Source organism: Podarcis pityusensis (assembly GCF_964106645.2).
Source record: "Podarcis pityusensis genome assembly, chromosome: 2".
Lineage (NCBI taxonomy): Eukaryota > Metazoa > Chordata > Lepidosauria > Squamata > Lacertidae > Podarcis > Podarcis pityusensis.
In genome coordinates, this window is record NC_138029.1 from 43,273,424 (window position 1) to 43,291,945 (window position 18,522).

The 18,522-nt window shown below is 42.4% G+C and overlaps 1 protein-coding gene across 1 annotated transcript; it reads right to left on the reverse strand.

The window, feature by feature from the left end:
* Positions 1-772: 772 nt before the first annotated feature.
* LOC308471914 (killer cell lectin-like receptor subfamily B member 1) lies at positions 773-17,791 on the reverse strand. Its single transcript, XM_080996223.1, has 6 exons — positions 17,634-17,791; positions 10,710-10,820; positions 9,009-9,143; positions 7,609-7,742; positions 4,085-4,170; positions 773-1,884 (listed from the first exon to the last, which is right to left on the reverse strand). The coding sequence occupies exons 1-6, from the start codon at positions 17,650-17,652 to the stop codon at positions 1,764-1,766; spliced, it is 606 nt and encodes a 201-aa protein (XP_080852349.1). The 5' UTR covers positions 17,653-17,791; the 3' UTR covers positions 773-1,763.
* Positions 17,792-18,522: the final 731 nt, after the last annotated feature.

Here is an 18,522-nt window from a genome sequence, read left to right on the forward strand (position 1 = left end):
TCTGACCCTCTCTCTTTCGGGACACATAAATGTGCTCACTCACAGGGACTGCTGTGTGTTTATGTGTGGTTTACCCACAGATCTACAAAATTTGATTCCAAATAACATCTGCAAAGATGATATTCAGTGAATTGTGAAATACAGTGGTACCTTGGTTCTCAAACGGCTTGGATCCCAAACATATCGCCTCCCAAACGCCGCAAACCTGGAAGTAAGTGTTGCAGTTTGCGAACGTTTTTTGGAAGCCGAACGTCCATTTCGGCTGTCAGCATTGTTTCCAGGGCCAATCAGCCAATCAGAAGCCATGCCTTGGTTTGCGAATGGACTTCCAGAACAGATTGGGTTCAAGAACCAAGGTACCAGTGTACTCAGAATCCAATCGTTATTGCTACTATCTTATTCATTTGAAATACTTCTCAGTTTATGCCAGTCAAGAAGTGTTTGCATTTGTAATTTGACCTAGTTTGAAGGGCGAAGATCAAACTTTGCATACTGAAGTAAATCTACCCAATCCAGACTTCTAGACCCAGTACACAAGCACAAGACACAGCTATCCTTTGAAATTTGCACTTTTGTGATGCAAAATTTAACAACAATAACAACAGTATGTAAAAGAACAATAACAACAATAACAACAGTATGTAAAAGAATGCAGACATTAAAAATATGTGTTAGTGATAATAGCATATTAGGGAATATGCTGGCAAAAATGCATACGCTGGGCACAACTGCATCCAAAACACATCAGGAGAAAAGCACAGGAAAATGCAAATAATTTTTCATGAACTTTAAAAATATTTACAAACTGATGCAGAAATAAGGGTGAATTAAGATTGGAAAAAATTGAAATGAGGAGAAACCAAAACTGTGAGATTTGTCTATCTTTAACTCAGCATTTCTCAAGCAAGTTCCATACACAACAGTGTATTACTTTAGGCTCAGCTCAATTCCTTGAAATCAGGTAAGTATAATTTGAGCTTCTTCTTCTGTATTTTCATTTTCATTCTTTGCCTTCCCTTATTTTTACACGTTTGCATAATCATCCAGTCATATCCTGAACTTTAGAAAGGCTGAATCAAAGCCAGCACTGAACATTTTTCCTCTTTTTCCTCTTTCTTCTTTCGTATTTTCAATATTAGTTCACATTGCCAGATGAGCAGCGAGGCAATTTTCTCTGATTTCCCTCTTATTACTGAGGCACATTTCTAACATCCTTTTTTTCTGGCTGAAATCCACTTTTGGAACTGTTTTTCAGTTTGCTGTTCCCTTGTTCTCGTAACATGCTTGTGCTATTTAAAGCCATATTTAATGCTCTCTCTCGCCCTTCCCATTTCCTGTTTACTTCCTTTTCTTTCTTTTTTCAGTTTTCAGAGCATGATCCATTTCTGCCCCCAACAGTGATGTGGTGGAAGACAAGATGCAAAGTCTCTGCACAAACACACACAAGAAGACCAAGAGCTGGTCGCTGCAAGCAGACACACCTGCTCTTTAGTGTTATACCAAATTAAAAAAAGACCATTCTCAGCTGTTTGCCCACCTCAAAATTGGCTGTTTTGTTTCTGCTCTGGAGATATACTTCCATAGCACTATAACAGCCATGTGAGACATATTCCTGTGCAACCGGCCATAGAAGTGCAAAGTCCGCCGTACATTGAAACAATGAACAGAGCACATACATAGACGAGCACATTACAGCTACATGCCGTAATTTTTCACAAATGACAATATAAAGCTTACAAAGTAACATGGAAATATATCGTTTCTTATGCTTGATATTTTTCACAAATGTAATGCAAAGGATGGGTGCAAGAAGTTTGTGAAGGAGCAATCGTATTGTTTTTCCAGGAGACAAATGTACAATTTTCATTTTCTGTCTTCCGAGTTCTATAAAGAAAGAATAACATGCTTCATTTTTACTGGGAAAGAATGACCCAATTCTACAAGTGTCAGTTAAGGAACACACAAGGACACGTAGATTGCTTTCAACTGATCAGGACCCTTTAGCACTGGTGAGGCATTCATTGCCTTTCTGCAATCAGTTGGAAGCAGAATTAAAACATGACACTTTAGATAACGCTGTTTTCATTGGGCAAAGTTCCACTATATATATTACTAATTCATTTTATTGGAGCATTTCCATCTGAGCTCTCCAATTCCAAAATGAAACACTCAAAGTGTCTAACATAAATACAACCAATTAACGACAATAAACTCCTCCACTCCTGTAATTTGCAGGGAACAGGAAATGACTTATGAAGGACAATTCATGAAAGTCATGGCCATAGTGACTGAAAAGGATGTGACTAATTAAAAAGGTACAATAACTCAAAAGTACTCTCCATAGTACTTTGCCAGTCCACACTAGACAGACTGGTGCTGCAATTGTATTTTACAACAAAAAGAAGCCCTTATCAGGTCTGAATAAATTGGGAAGACAGCAGAGGAGCTCACATGGGCTGTCATTACAAATGAAATTTACACATAAAAAATTAGTGAACAAAGGAGGTCAATTCCAGTGAAAATAGGGCGGAAGTGACCTTAAAGGAAGGTCCGGATGAAGGATTTATTGGGTGTTGAATATGCTGATTCACTGCACAGGTAACAAAAAAATCCAGTCTCTCCCCCTCTCAATCACTTTAGGAGAATCTACATCTACATCTAGAAACCCTGTACTCCATTGCCTAGGAGAGAACAACTCATGTCGAAAGCATCACACGCACAGAAGATGGACCCCCACTGCTCTCCATCTGACATGAAACATCAGAAGGAGGTTGGCTCCATTCACACACCTTGTCACACCTCACTGGATTGTTGGCAAATGCTAATGATAAAATTTCCCTTGGTGGATATGATAAGCCTCAATGATGTGATATCAAGGAGAACTGGCTTCCTTTGGTTGGCCAATCCCCTTCCTAACTGATCAGCACTTCCTACCAACTGTAAAATCTCTCATTCTAATTGGTTAACAGGGTTCTCATTCTGCTATTTTAGAAATCTTCAATATATGCTATACTTTTATGTGGTTGTTTGGAAACTTGCCTTGATCTAAACCGGTGCCTTAGATCTCTTTGGTCACACTGGGCTAACATGTAAGTGTTTTGTTCTGCTGGAGGCTACACACAGCAGAGAGTAGCGTTTTAGTTCTTATTTCCTGGAATCTTGCAGGAGTCTGGCATCTCCCAGGTCTGAGTTGGGGGTGGACTGTTAACAGGAGTGGTGACAGCCTATCAGTTTGGGGGTTTCGATTGACACTGAACCCCTTAACCTTTACAGGTCTGTGCTCTAAGTTCCTACAGAAACATCAGGAGGTAGAAACAATTACAGTACCTAGTGTGACAATTTACTTAGGGAAGCACTGGTAGGTTTGTCATCTCTTGAATAACATTTGGTGCCCACCTAAAGGCTTGGTTCTCAGTATTTTTAATGTGATAATTTCTCCATATATGGACTCCTCTGGAGAATTCTGATATGACGGACCAGCTTTCTGAGTGCTTTGGTTAGTCAGAATTACAACTTGCCATATCCAGGGCTTAACCCACACTAGTAGGGTTTCTCAAGAAAACTGAGATATACTGAAGGCTCATCCATACTTCTGCTTGCTCTGAATTAGAGCTAAAGAGCAGGTTTTCTGGGGAAAAGTGGCGGGGCAAAGGCAAAACCACTAGATTTATGCCTAGAAAGCATGGGACCAGCAGAAAATCACTCAGAGCCATGTTTTCTAGGCACAGGACAAGAAGCAGGATGGGCCCTGAGATGGAATCTTGTGTTGTACATGATGCAGCATTCCCAGGATCTCTGGGGAAAATAAACTTGTGGTGAATTCATCACACAAACTAAAGGTTGTATACATTGGCATTCATATAATTGCTCTACCTAGCCCACACTGGTCTTCGTTCTGTCTCTCTCTCTCTTCTGGAGCTTAATGGATACCTACAGCCCATGATGTGACCCTTGTCAGCTGATTTCATAATGTTCTCTTTTGAAAAGTGCAGCACACATTTGCAGCTTCATGTGGTCATAAAATTCTTGTGAGCAGATAGGAATTTGGAGAGGAGGCCAACAGCAGTAAATGAAGCTTACTTACCTGCCAGTCACTTTATTCTGTTCTCCTTCAGGGTTGTCAACCCAGTATTGAGAATTATTTCCAAGGTTCAGATTAACTTCCTTGATCTAAGGAGAGATGATGATGATGATGATGATGATGATGATGATTTTATTGAATTTATATACCACCCTATACCCGGAGGTTCCAGGGTGGTTCACAGAAAAGATAAACATAAAAACCACAATATATATATATAACCACAATAAAAACAACAACCCAATAACACATCCCCCCATAAGAGAGCCACATTTTAAAAGCGCATAGGATGTCAATCAGCTCAACCAAAGGCATGGTTAAAAAGAAACATTTTTGCCTGGCACCTAAAGGTATATAATGAAGGTGCCAGGCGAACGTCCCTGGGGAGAGCATTCCACAGATGGGGAGCCACTGTAGAGAAGGCCCGTTCTCATGTTGCCACCCTCCTGACCTCTCAAGGTGGAGGCACATGAAGAAGGGCCTCAGAAGATGATCTCAGGGTCCAGGTAGTTTCATATGGGAAGAGACGGTCCTTGAGGTGTTGTGATCCTGAGTCGTTTAAGGCTTTATAGGTCAAAACCAGCACCTTGAATTGGGCCCGGAAACTAACTGGTAGCCAGTGCAGTCAGACCAGGATCGGAGTAATATGCTCAAACCATCTTGCTCTGGTGAGCAACCTAGCTGCTGAATTCTGCACTTGCTGAAGTTTCTGAACTGTCTTCGGAAAACAGGAAAGGTCAGATCAGAGTCTGCTCTTTGCCCTCCCCCTCACTCCAGAAGAGTATAAGCAGCACTAAAAAGGAACTGCAAGTTACCCTCCAAATTAGGACCTCTGAGATAGCTCTGGACTATAGCAACTGCACCTCTAATTTAACAAACTAAATGAGATTGACTGACTGAGTGCTCACTAATGGTTCCTCGTCATCCTGGAAAAAAAGGGACAAGTGGGTTGCCATGGGGTTCTGTGCCGGGCCCATGGTTCTTCAACGTCTTTATAAACAACTTAGATGAAGGAATTAAGGGGATGCTCATCCAATTTGCAGGTGACACCAAACTGGGAAGGGGAGCCAATGCCACAGAAGGCAGAATCAGGATTCAAGATGGGCCCAGAAAACAAAACCCCAAGGTGGCTGTCACCGATGGAAGCGAAAGCCTTGAAAAAGGTCAATATGGAGGTCAAATGGCCGAAATATTGGGAAATCTTGGAACAAGACGGAGATAGACTGAAATTGCAGAGTTTTGAAAAACTAAAAAACAAAGTGCGAGACTGGCTTCATTATTATCAGATAATGGAGGCATTTAAATTGGACAGGAAAATTGGCTTCCAGGTGGAAAGATCCAAACTAGAAACAGAATTGTTAGAACCCAAAACTAAGAATTTGTCAAGAATGTATAACTTACTGCTGAAATGGAATACTCAAGATGAAACAGTAAAATCGGCTATGATTAAATGGGCCCAGGACGTTGGACATAACATTATGTTTGCTGACTGGGAACAGTTATGGACCACAGGTATGAAATTTACGGCATGCAATGCCTTAAGAGAGAATATTATGAAAATGATATACAGGTGGTACATAACCCCAGTCAAGCTTGCGAAAATCTATCACTTGCCCGATAACAAATGTTGGAAATGTAAAGAAACTGAAGGTACATTTTTTCACCTTTGGTGGACGTGCCCAAAGATTAAGGCTTTCTGGGAAAAGATATATAATGAATTAAAAAAGGTATTTAAGTATACCTTTCCTAAGAAACCAGAGGCCTTTCTCCTGGGCATAGTGGGCCAAATGGTGTTAAAAAAGGATAGAACTTTCTTTATGTATGCGACAACAGCAGCAAGAATACTTATCGCAAAGTATTGGAAGACACAAGAACTTCCCACGCTGGAGGAATGGCAGATGAAACTCATGGACTATATGGAATTGGCGGAAATGACTGGCAGAATCCGTGACCAGGGAGAAGAGTCGATGGAGGAAGATTGGAAGAAATTTAAAGACTATCTTCAGAAACACTGCAAAATTAAGGAATGTTAGAGCGATGTTGGATTGAAAATAAGTGGTTTCCAGCTGTACAGGTTAAAGTTAAGGACAGATTAAGACTAAAGATCATGATTAAAGATGTTTAAAGAAATGGAAATTTGATAATAAAAGGGAAAAATTTAAATGTATATGACATTAAGAATAAGGATTAGGTTTAAAAAAAGTAGAAGTTATATATTTTAACATTTTATTAAATTAAAGATTGGGTTTAAAAAGTGGAAAAGAAACTGCTGGACAAATAATGTGGATTGGAATACAAAAGAGGGAGGTATGAGGAAGTCTAGAAAATAAGTAATGTAAAATTGGGAATAGAAAAGAGAGTTTGTTTTTAATTGTTACGTTTTGTGTTTTTATTGTTAAATTTTGTATTGTTTTTTCTGTGTGTGTTGTTTTTCTGTTTTCTGTGTTCAAAACCTTAATAAAAAATTATTAAAAAAAAAAAAAAAAGGATTCAAGATGGGCCCAAACTAACATAATTAATATCAATAGGCTCAAATGTAAATTTCTACACTTAGACAGGAAGAATCAGCTGCACAAATATAAGATGGGGGACACCTGGCTTGCCAGTACAGTAGTACCTTGGGTTATAAAGTTAATTCGTTCCGGAGGTCCGTTCTTAACCCGAAACCATTCTTAACCTGAGGCGCGCTTTCGCTAATGGGGCCTCCCGCTGCTGCTGTGCCACCAGTGCGTGATTTCTGTTCTCATCCTGGGGCAAAGTTCTCAACCCAAGGTACTACTTCCAGGTTAGCAGAGTTTGTAACCCGAAGTGTTTGTAACCCAAAGCATTTGTAACCCGATGTACCACTGTAGTACATATGAAAAGTATCCAGAGGTCTTAGTAGACAACAGCTTAACATGAGCCAGCAGCAGCAGCAGCAGCAGCAGCAGCAGCAACAACAACAAAAAACAGCTAATGCTATTCTAGGCTACATCAACAGAACTATACTGTCCAGATCAAGGGAAGTCATACTCCAAGCAGAAGTGTGAATTAGCACTCAGCTTGAATTTGTTCTTATTTGTGATATAAAGTTGCTTTATATAACTAGTTCATACTATTCTATTTTGTATAATTTTGATATTTAGATCTCATTTGTTGTGGGTGGTTGGGTTGGGACATATTTCTTCTTTGTTGGGTTCAACATCCCACAGTGGCCAATGAGGTGCCTTCAGCACATTTGGCAGTGTTCAGGAAACAAATGGCAGGAGAAAGTTGTGAAGCGAGAATCTGAGTAAAATTCTGGGAAGGGGAAAGGTCACACATGGTACATAAGAGGCTGCAATTGTATGCCACTACTGTACCTAGGAATAGAGTTAAGTAAAGAAACTGAGTAGCAGATGGACCATCACAGAAAACTATGAGGATCAAGAATGGGAAGAACAGTGTGTGTGTGTGTGTGTGTGTGTGTGTGTGTGTGTGTCCTGCATCACTGAAATCTAATTAATTCTCTATGCAAGGTTAGTTCCAGGAAATTCACCAATGCTCACCGCTTCAGCCGTTGCCAGGGGCGCACTTCGCCTACTGCAGTCCCTCCGTGCCTCTGCCCAGGTATGTTTATGAGTGGAGATGTAAAGGCACTTTGTTTGATACTTCTGAAAGTCCCCTGGACACTGAGGAATAACTGAAACACACAGAGCCCTGGGATAAGAAACCATGGTACTGAAACGATTCTATGTACTAATCATGAAAGCTCCAGATCTTAGCATAGCTTGCTAGTCATACACATCCATCCAAAACTGGGCTCCCCATTCTATACTGTTCAGTGCTTAATGCTGTGGATATTTGCACATTTATATATTACAAATGTATTCTACCCAGCCCAGCAGAGAGTACATAAGGTTTTGATCCATTGCCCATGGATCATCACAACAGGCTGTGGATTTAACCTATAATTCAGCCCTGTCTTTCCTCTATTCCTTTGGGCTGTAGAGCTCCTAACACCATTTTCCCTCTAACAACTTGGCTACTGTTCTTCCAGTGTACATGCCGGTGCTACAGCAACATAGCTGAACTATCCTCAGAAACCCAAGGCAGCTAGCTATCCTCTAAAAGAGCCAAATCTGTATTTGAATATTTAATCAACTGGTGCTTGACAACCTCTCACATACACAATAGTCCCATGAAAATCACATCAGGAAGTGACCACATCAGCTGCCCACAGCAAAAGGCTTTGATTCTGTGTATCAGAGATGGTGAACCTGTGGCCCTCTAGATGCTAGTAGAGTACAACTTCCATCACCCTAACCACTTGCCATGCTGGCTGGGGCTGACAAAGGTTGGAGGCCAACAGCATCAGGAAGGCCACAGACAGAGGCGGATTTAAGGGTACTCAACCGGTTTGTCCACACTGGGTGCCGAACCAAGAGGGTGCCACATTTTCTCCACTCCTCCTCACAACACACCTTTTGCCCTAACATCAATTAGTACAATGCCTCATGAACTTCTGATAAGTGCACTTTTTTCTGGAGAGAAGCTGAAGGTACATTTCATTCTCACATCCAAGAAGGGTCCATACATGAGCATGCTAAGAGTGAGAACTTCCTTTACCCACGCAAGAAGCCCGACTGCTGCATTTCCATCTGAGTGGCTCTGGGCCTGCTGCATTAGCAGTGACTGATCAGACAATGCAGAAAGGTGTGGTAACATGACTCGCCCCATTCTGGTGGGGTTGAATGGAAGAAGGCAAGAACTGTACATAATGAGGAAACACAGTGGGCTTCCTCCTCTGGGAGTGGGTACTTTAGGCTAGCAGGAATCCTATATTTTTTAGTCTGTTTCCTGTGGCACATTAACAGTTCCTCTCACAGTATAAAGTTTGAGAATGTTTGGACTAAAATGACCAGTGGCATAGGATGATGTGCCCTTCCGGGTCCTCTGTTGAACTTACATTTCAGAAAGGCCAGCACAAAGGCAGCTGACGCTATTAACAGGGAAACAAACACCAAGATGTAGAGGGTGACGATAGAAGCTCTCCGACAACAGCAGTCCGTATGATCAGTAAATCTGGTGGGTGTGGGCACACCTGCAGATAACCAATAAGAGTGACTATTATAGCACACACAGATAAATAGCTGGTATCACAGAGTAAGGGGCCAGATGTGACATGTACATATGTAAAAGGCATGTGTATATGAGATGACATGCTTAAGTGCAGCCCACTTCCTCCCCCCACTACACCTGCTGTGGATGGGAGATGGTGGGATCTGTAGTTCAAAGATAAGGTGGGGTGGTGGAGGGTGATACTTGGGGTGAACCCCCCTAATGTATATTGACAGGCCCCTGCAGAGGGAGGGACACAGATGGGTATACTTGCCCTGGGCCTCGGAGGCCTAAGCCAGCTGAAGGTGGGGTGGGCAGGGACTGGCTGCTTTTTTGTTTATAGTTTTATTCTATCAAGAATCCTGCCCTGTGCCTCAGACAAACTCTCCATGGGCCTGTTAAGTGGTGCCTCAGACCACCAATTTCCTTGTCTTCTAGGCTCAATCCTTCTGAAAGGACAGATGAGCCCAGTGTGTACAGCAGGCAGATAAGCACCAGGCATCCTGATATATGATCTGTAATAGATGGTGTTTGATCAAAGCAGGAGAAGGAGGGCTTCTGGGGTGGGTCATCTGAGGGAGGTACGTTCCGGCACCATTCTGTCTAGAAAAAAAAATGCTGCTTATATGAAAATGATGTTTTGAATGTGCTATAAAGGTACAGTGTGCACACAGCCTTAGTTTAAGGGAGGTGTATCGCTCAAGGACACATCCATTCTACCTTTCTGCACGAAGCTGACCTATCAGCATCAGTGAGTCATTTAACGAAACATCCTATTGGTTAAAAATAATGAAGGCCTTGGAAAGATGTCAACATGGTGTGGTCACTCAGCTCATGATCTGCGTCAACCTACTCCCCTAATTTGTTGTTTAGTCGTTTAGTCGTGTCTGACTCTTTGTGACCCCATGGACCAGAGCATGCCAGGCACTCCTGTCTTCCACTGCCTCCCGCAGTTTGGTCAGACTCATGTTTGTAGCTTCGAGAACACTGTCCAACCATCTCGTCCTCTGTCGTCCCCTTCTTCTTGTGCCCTCCATCTTTCCCAACATCAGGGTCTTTTCCAGGGAGTCTTCTCTTCTCATGAGGTGGCCAAAGTATTGGAGCCTCAGCTTCACGGTCTGTCCTTCCAGTCAGCACTCAGGGCTGATTTCCTTAAGAATGGATATGTTTGATCTTCTTGCAGTCCATGGGACTCTCAAGAGTCTCCTCCAGCACCATAATTCAAAAGCATCAATTCTTCGGCAATCAGCCTTCTTTATGGTCCAGCTCTCACTTCCATACATCAGTACTGGGAAAACCATGGCTTTAACTATACGAATGGCTTTAACTCCCCCAATATATGGCTTTAACTCCCCCAATAGGATAGTTTATTTATTTTCCTGGAAATGATCTAGGTGAGCAATTATTTAAACAGGTTCTAGTGGGCCCTTTGGATGGGGTGATAGGGTGAGACCTCACAGGCATTTCCACAGCGCATGCATTGGCTTCTTCCCAATCCCCAAACCAGATTGAGGCCATGGACATTATTGTGCTGTTAAGAATCACTTACCTGTATCTGCTTTCTGTGTTTGCTGTGGGGTTGGTTGTTGCCATCTCAGCAAATGGGGAGGTACAACATTCTCATAATCCCTTTCAGATGGGGTCAAACTTTCTATGGAATCTAGAGAAAGAAACAGTAGCTAAGGGGTGGTATTAAAATCCACACACCCTTTGAAAATCATCATTTACTGTATTCTGTTTATGCCAGGCATGTCCAAAGTCTGTTTTGGGGGCCTAATCCGGTCCCTGTGGCAGTTTATTTCCTGGGGTAAAATCCTAAAAAAACCTCCAGTCCTAAAAGAAACTCAACAACTCCAACCCTAAAAGAAGCTCAACAACTTCAATCCTAAAAAAAGGTCAACAACTTTGGTTGGCCCTTTGGTTGGCAGCCACGGCCCTTCACTTCATCAAATCTGGCCCTCTTTGAAAAACGTTTGGACACCACTGGTTTATGCAAAATGGCCATGTAGAAAAATATGTAATGTGGCTTAGAAAGTACACAGTGACCCAGTTCTTATGGCTGTACGTGATCAAGACAGCATGCTGGTATTCACAGCAAAACTGCAGCTATTTCACTCCTCCTCCAGTCCAGCAGCTGCTCCATTACCCAGAGCTTACCCATGGTTTGGTTTGGTGTTACATGCAAACTTGGGCATGTTGCTTGTCTCCCCCAGATAAACCAGTGCCAGATTTATGTATAAGCTAAACAAGCTATAGCTTAGGGCTCCACTCTCTTGGGGGCCCCAAAAAAATTTAAAGGAAAAAAACTGGATGTACGTTTCCAAAATATAAGATGAAAGAAACAAATAAAATAAAACCTACATACAGCAACAGTGTTTGTGTTGTGTATGGACCTATTAGGTCCATAAATTACCATATAGCATATATTCAACACAAAAAACAGTGACAATTTGTGGTTGACAAAGGACAGCTGGACATATAAAGGCCCCATTACCTTCAGTAACTTAGGGCCTCCTCAAACCTAAATCTGCCACTGAGACAAACCTATGAGTGATAAGCAGAGAACAAACCTTGACTACAGCCTGTAGCTTGACTGAAGTGAGGGAACCCAGGAATCCAAGTTTAGACATCATGCTAAGCCAAACTATGGCTTAGGTCCAGGTAGCAAACCAGGATAGTGAGAGTTGTAGCTGTGAGTGGCTGGAAAAACTACTGCCACAACTGCAGAAGTGGCTGTGTACCACCTAACAAGTATTTCTTCTCCATATGGGTAAGGCCATGTACAAAGCCACATGGAACAAAATAATAGTCAATATAAGAACAACTGCCTAGAAATTGGTGCCTGAGTTTTGCTTTTTCTCTTCTCTCCTTGTTGCTTTTCCCTTGTGTGTCTGTGTTTTTAAGACCGCAAGCCTACAAGCAGGGAGTGTTTTGTTTTGATTTTATGTAAGCCTCTCTAGAAAGCTTCTCAAGAGCAGGGTACAAATGCCTAAAATAAATGAAGCACATGGGAAATGGATGCCCTTAGTGTCTATGAGATCAGTATCACAGAGGCCAGATCCAAATCTGGTAAAAGGCCCCATTCAGATAGCTTTGTAGCCCCAGCTGTATGGAGCAAATTTTGTAAGAGCCAATGGGACCACTCAACTTTTCAGTGATGTTTCAACACAAACACAGGTTAACCCCCCTCCAAAAAACCACCACATCCTATGATTGTATGCATCACCACAGAAATGTAGCATAGTTCCAGTGAGAGATGCATTGCTTCCTCCACGTGTGGCCACCATTGGATTGCTTTGCTTGAGGTATTCTAATAGGTATGAGAATGATTACTATGAGAACAGTCACTGTCCCACTTGTTTGATCCTTTGGAGAATGTTCTATGAGCTGGGGTAGAGTAGGTAATAAGTTAAAAAAAATTATTCCGCTTCTTTCCCCAGCCCTCATATTCTCATATAATGCAACTGTTTACTACATGGCTAACCAACAACGTTAAATCCACATCTCTGTGCTAGGTTGCTCACTGATACAGGTGTGCAAAGTTGACACAGAACACTTCAATGGGAATTAGTAATTATCTTGTTTTTATTTCTTAAAGCAAAAACAACTAACTTTTGCACATTGGAGCAAAAAATTATAACTTCACTTATATACTAATCTAGTCTGAAGTGGGGGTGACTGACCAGGAATTTCAAGGCCTTGGTGGATGGTTAAATGAAAATGTTGAACCCCAACATGCAGCAGTTATGAAAATAGTAAATTCTGTGTTGGGCTCATTAGGAAACGGATTAACTGTCAACATCATAAAGCCCTTATACAAATCTATGATGTGACTGCACTAGGAATACGATATACACTACAGTTCTGGTCACAACACATCAAAAAGGATATTGGGGACTGAAAAGGTTTCAGAAAAGCCCAACCAATGGAGAGGGTGGAAGAACTTCCCTATGAAGAAAAGTTACATCATTTTGGGTTTTTCAGTTTAGAAGATGTGGAAAGTGATAGACGTGTATAAAGACATGTGCTTCATGGTGTGAAGAAAGTGAAGAGAGTATCTTAGTATTTTTTAATGCTAGAGCCTGGGGCTATCCAATGAAGCTAAACATTGGAAGATATAAAAGGAAGTACTTCTTCACACAGCATATGCTGTATTTTTCGCTCTATAAGACTCACCAGACCATAAGATGCACCTAGTTTTTGGAGGAGGAAAACAAGAAAAAAAATATTCTGAATCCCAGAAGGCAGAACAGCAAGAGGGATCGCTGCGCAGCGAAAGCAGCGATCCGTCTTGCTGTTCTGGCTTCTGGGATAGCTGCACAGCCTGCATTCGCTCCATAAGACGCACACACATTTCCCCTTACTTTTTAGGAGGGAAAAAGTGAGTCTTATACAGCAAAAAATAAGGTAGTTAAAACCATGGAACAGGATTCAACAAAGAGTCCCATCCGTGGAAGCAATGCAAGAACTTCTACTTGTTAAATGGTGCTTTCCCCGCCCTGCTCCCATCCACATGCCTCAAAATTGGGTCACTGAGGGGTGCCAGGAGAAACACCCCCCCCCCCCTGAACAGTGCATGCGAGGAGAAGAATGAAGATCATTCCTCCTGGAAAGCCCAAATGTTGAAACTATTGGCTTTGTGCAACATTGAATTATTCCCCTTGAATTCAATACCATAAGATATATGAAGGGCTTGGTTTGCTTTAAAGGAGGATTAGAGAAATTAATGAAAGATAAGGTTATTAATGGTTACTAGTTATGGTGGCTGTATATTAACTCCAGTACCACAGGCAGCATGCCTCTGAATACCAGCTGCTCAGGAGCACAGTGGGAGGTTGCTTCTGCATTCATGTTCTGCTTCTGGGCTTCACAGAAGTATGAGGGTGTTCAGGAGGGCACCCTCTATATCGGGGTTGGGGAACCTTCCTTAGTCTGGGGGCCACTGGTGAAGGAACAGGGGGGGGGAGCGCAAGATCCTGGTGGTACGATCCGGCTGGGGTGCCATCGCGGCTGCCCCCTCATCCAGCGCTGGGTGCCATGCCCCTGCAGGCGGTGCGCCACGCCCCCTGGGATGCACGCCAGCCGCGCCCCTGCCTGCTCTCGCCCCCCCCGAGCTTGAAGCTCCACCACGGCTGGGGGCCAAAGGTTTAAGTGTGTGATGTTGTATTGTGGTTTTAATGTTTTCTGTTGGGAGTTGCCTAGAGTGGCTGGGCAATCCAGGCAGATGGGCACAGGGGCGAACCCAGGCTTTATTTCACCAGGGTCAAAGACCCAGTTTGGCACACGCACCAAACACACATATGCATACACACACACACACACAGGCTAGGAGCCTTAATGGCACCCCTCTGGAAGCTTCACCTGGGGCAAAACAATCTGGCTAGCCCCCCCCCCCAACTATGCCTCTGGATGGAAGGCATATATTATTATTATTATTTGGTTGGCCACAGTGGGGAAGATGATGCTTGATTAGATGGGCCTTTGGTCAAGGGCTCTTCCTGTGTTATGTTCTCAAGGAGTGCTGTTTGCATGTGTATATTTGGCAAAATTGCATGCATGAATGTGTCCATGAGGAGAAATTCACACTAGAATGCAAATGAATGTAACCGTAACTTCTCCCACTTTTAAGAAGCATCAAATTTACGATCTTTCTCCAAAACGAATTATGATACAAATGAATGTTCATGATGTAATTTTTTTGTTAAAAAACAAACAAACCTTAAACTGATGCAGAAGAGCGGAGAAGTGAATTTAAGATTTAAGAAATTAGAAACTGAGAAACAGAAATTGACAGATTCATCCATTGCAAGCTGTAAGCCACCCACTGCCCCACTCACAGCATGTGTGCAGGAGTGAGACAGAAAATGCTATGGAAAGGGATGGACAAGGGAAAAGATGTGTGACAGAAAAAGGGTGCATTGGAGGAGAGAAATACACGATAGAGCAAGGTTCTTTCTGCAGACTGACAATTAGCTAGTGTGCCTTTGAGTTCACCAGCCAAAACACTAAACACAGGCTTCTTGTACAGTGGTACCTCGGGTTAAGAACTTAATTCATTCTGGAGGTCCATTCTTAACCTGAAACTGTTCTTAACCTGAAGCACCACTTTAGCTAATGGGGCCTCCTGCTGCTGCCGCACCACCGCCGCACAATTTCTGTTCTCATCCTGAAGCAAAGTTCTTAACCCAAGGTACTATTTCTGGGTTAGCGGAGTCTGTAACCTGAAGCATCTGTAACCTGAAGCGTCTGTAACCCGAGGTACCACTGTAGTTATAACCATCAAAGCAAATAGGGCATTATTTTATATTGTTATAGGTTTGAGGGGAGTCAGTCTGAACGATACTCATGGATCCCTTCCAAACCTGTGATCCTATGTATGTGAGGTTAGAATCCACAAGAGGAAACCCTTCTTCACATGATCTCAGGGCGGGGGATAGTGACAAAAAACACCTGATAGTAAAACAAATAAAATACATATTGTAATACTAGTATATGAGCAGGAAAAAAACACATCAGTTAAAAACTACAGAGTCTGCCTATAAAATTCCTAAGCTCCCTGAAAATACATCTGGCAAGTATGCATAGCTTATAGAAAGGAGAAAGAAAAGGTGAACAGGAAATGTATGCCTCTGGTTGTAAGCTGAGCCAAAATTTCTTTTTATTATTTGGCCATTCTGTTGCCTCTTTATAGGAACTGCTTTCTATCTCTTGCCTTCTATGAGTAGAACCTTTGCAAAGTTGAGTCCCAGCCAGACGCAGTATACTTCACATGGCTTTCCTGCCCATATCACCATGATCTCATTAAGCATATGTTGCAAGGGAGGGCAGGGAACAAACTGGGGAGATGGTGCTCCATACATCCCATTGATTCTAGGGTAACAAACTAATCATGTAATCTAGTTGGCCACTGCCTTATGTGTTACTATGGTTTTTGTTTTGGAAGGCTGGGTAAAATGGACAGGTTTGATACAAGCACACATCTACCTTAAATATATATAAATTCCATTTTTAAGCTGCTCTCACAGCAGTGCTAGCGCTTCCTTATTATATCTCTTCCTGTCTGGCATGCCTTATCAAAGAATGCTACAGTTGCAGCCAGCTAAATCACTGTGCATGCAGAACAACTTCCGTAAGTAGAATGGCACTTCTCCTCCTTCTCCTCTTCTCACGTGCCTCCTGCACTGCCCCAAATTTGTTTTCCAAGGCTGAGTGTGAGAACTGGGGGCCAAGCAAGGCGAAGAGAGTGAAACTGAAGTCCTCATGTGGAATGAGAAGCTGGATACAACCCATAATATAAATAAAATCCAGGTAGAGATATAGGTAACCTTTGATACTGGTTATTGCTTTAGACTAAATATGTTTTAGAAATATGTATTGTGAGTTTTAATACACTGTACACCACCCTGAGACCATACAGTGAAAGATAAAGAAACATCTAAATAAACTAACTGCAGATACCCATTTCATATTATGTGGAGGTAAACTTTATTTTTTATGTATAACATTCATATCCCACTCTACATGCAATGTACAGGGCAGTTTCTAGATATCCTGTGTTATTTCACAGTCACACTTGGTAGATTGCGGTGGGTGGGGGGGAGGCGGGGAGAGACAGACATACAGACATTATCCGGAAGAGGTTTAACCCAAAGCCTCCCTTTCCATCCAGAGTCAGAGATAAAGAGAGTAGAATGAAACTCAAGAGAGAATGCCCAAATCATAATCTCAAAGAGGCAGCCAGGAGTGGGTGGGTGGGTCATGGAAGAGTATGCATGCCAGGTTGCAGAGGTGTGTTCAAAAGCAGTGTGGTCCTTTGTATCATCATCACATTTATATCCTACCTTCCCTCCAAGGAGCTTAAGGAGGCAGACACACTTCTCCCCACCCCCATTTTATTCTCACAAACATCCTATCAGGCTAAGAAATGGTGACTGGCCCAAAGGCACTCAGTAAACTTTCTGGCTGATTTGGGATTTGAACCCTAGTCTTCCAGGTCCTAGTTCAACACTTTAACCGCTATATCACAAGGGCTCTTTGTTTAGTAAAGACAGTGGGCTAGAAGTCAAGAAACACTGGGGGCAAATATTAAATCAATAAGCCAGGATGAGTCACTGCTTCTCTACCAGAAACACATAATGTTGGGAGCAGGTCAACCAGGAATGCTGGTGAGACCAGTATCCTCACGGATAGAGTCAGGCTGCTTCTTTACTTGATTTCGCAGAGCAAGCACACACTGCTCCATCCCATTCACACTGTGCTTTTGCTGAACCTGATGAAGCCTCTGTTCTGCCCACATAGTTAGCCTAATAATTACCCTCTAAATTGGTATTGGTCTCCCTTTTCAAACGTCACTTCTTTCAGTAGAGTAAGTAGACCAATCCATCAAAGCAAACGCTGGTCAAGGTAGAGAAGACAGGCCTACGTGCACACACACAAACCCTTCAAGGTTCTTTTTTTGCTGTCCAGTTCCTACCTGGCCTCCGACGTGCCATTTGTTCTTTTCTCGTGGTGTAGTACAGCTCCAGCGCTCCAGAACTGTTTGGGCACTTAGCACTGTTTGCTGTTCCCTCAAAAGTGAGATGTGGCTACTTCCCCAAAGGCAGGCGTCACTGACTTGTACAACAAGTGGACCTAAATGTTTATGTCTTGCAAAATTCTCAGACGCTTCCTTTAGCTCAGAGACCACAAGCCATAAAAGGTCTACACATCATGACTCTTCTACCAGCCCCCTCAGTTCCTTAACCCTGCTTAGTGTGTATTGCTGGGAGGGGAGGGCGAGCAGCCTTAGCTGCTTTTAACTTGTTTTTCATTACCTTATATGTAAATCGCCTTGAGGCAGTGGTTTAGAATGTGATTATTAATAAATGAAATACAATAATGGTGAGCCATCTTGGGCTAGTCATAGCACAAAGCAGATCAGTTTCGAAGCAAGCTGAGTCACTAAGGGGCAAAGAAGAGGAAAGGAAGAAAAAGGCTATGGGACATGAATTATCACCAGTCATCAATTTATATACCACTTACAAGTTTCCAAGCAATTAAGACAAAATAGCCTCCCTGACCTTGTACAGACAATTCTGCTTCCGCTCTAAGTAACATGGAACTCTGTGACAAACCTTATTACAAAGTTCTGGCCCTGTTGGAACAAGAGACACCAGGATGCAAACTCAAAGACACCAAATGTTATATTCTGTGGTTTTAATGTTTTAGTTGTTGTTAAATTTTATGAGCCATCTTGGGTTGATCTTTGATGGACTGGAATGCAAGTTATTAAAATAAAAGTAGTAGTAGTAATAGAGTGAGAGAATTAAACATTATTTATTTAATATACCGTTGCTCACCACCAAAATCTCCAAGCAGTGTGA

What these genes read in the sequence shown, in the direction of transcription:
- LOC308471914 (XM_080996223.1), bottom strand. An exon ending in CCCTGGCAACGGCTGAAGCG is followed by an intron (nt 4,171 to 7,608) that starts GTGAGCATTGGT and finishes ATCTCTCCTTAG; the next exon opens with ATCAAGGAAGTTAATCTGAA. An exon ending in CAGAATAAAGTGACTGGCAG is followed by an intron (nt 1,885 to 4,084) that starts GTAAGTAAGCTT and finishes CTTTCTTTATAG; the next exon opens with AACTCGGAAGACAGAAAATG.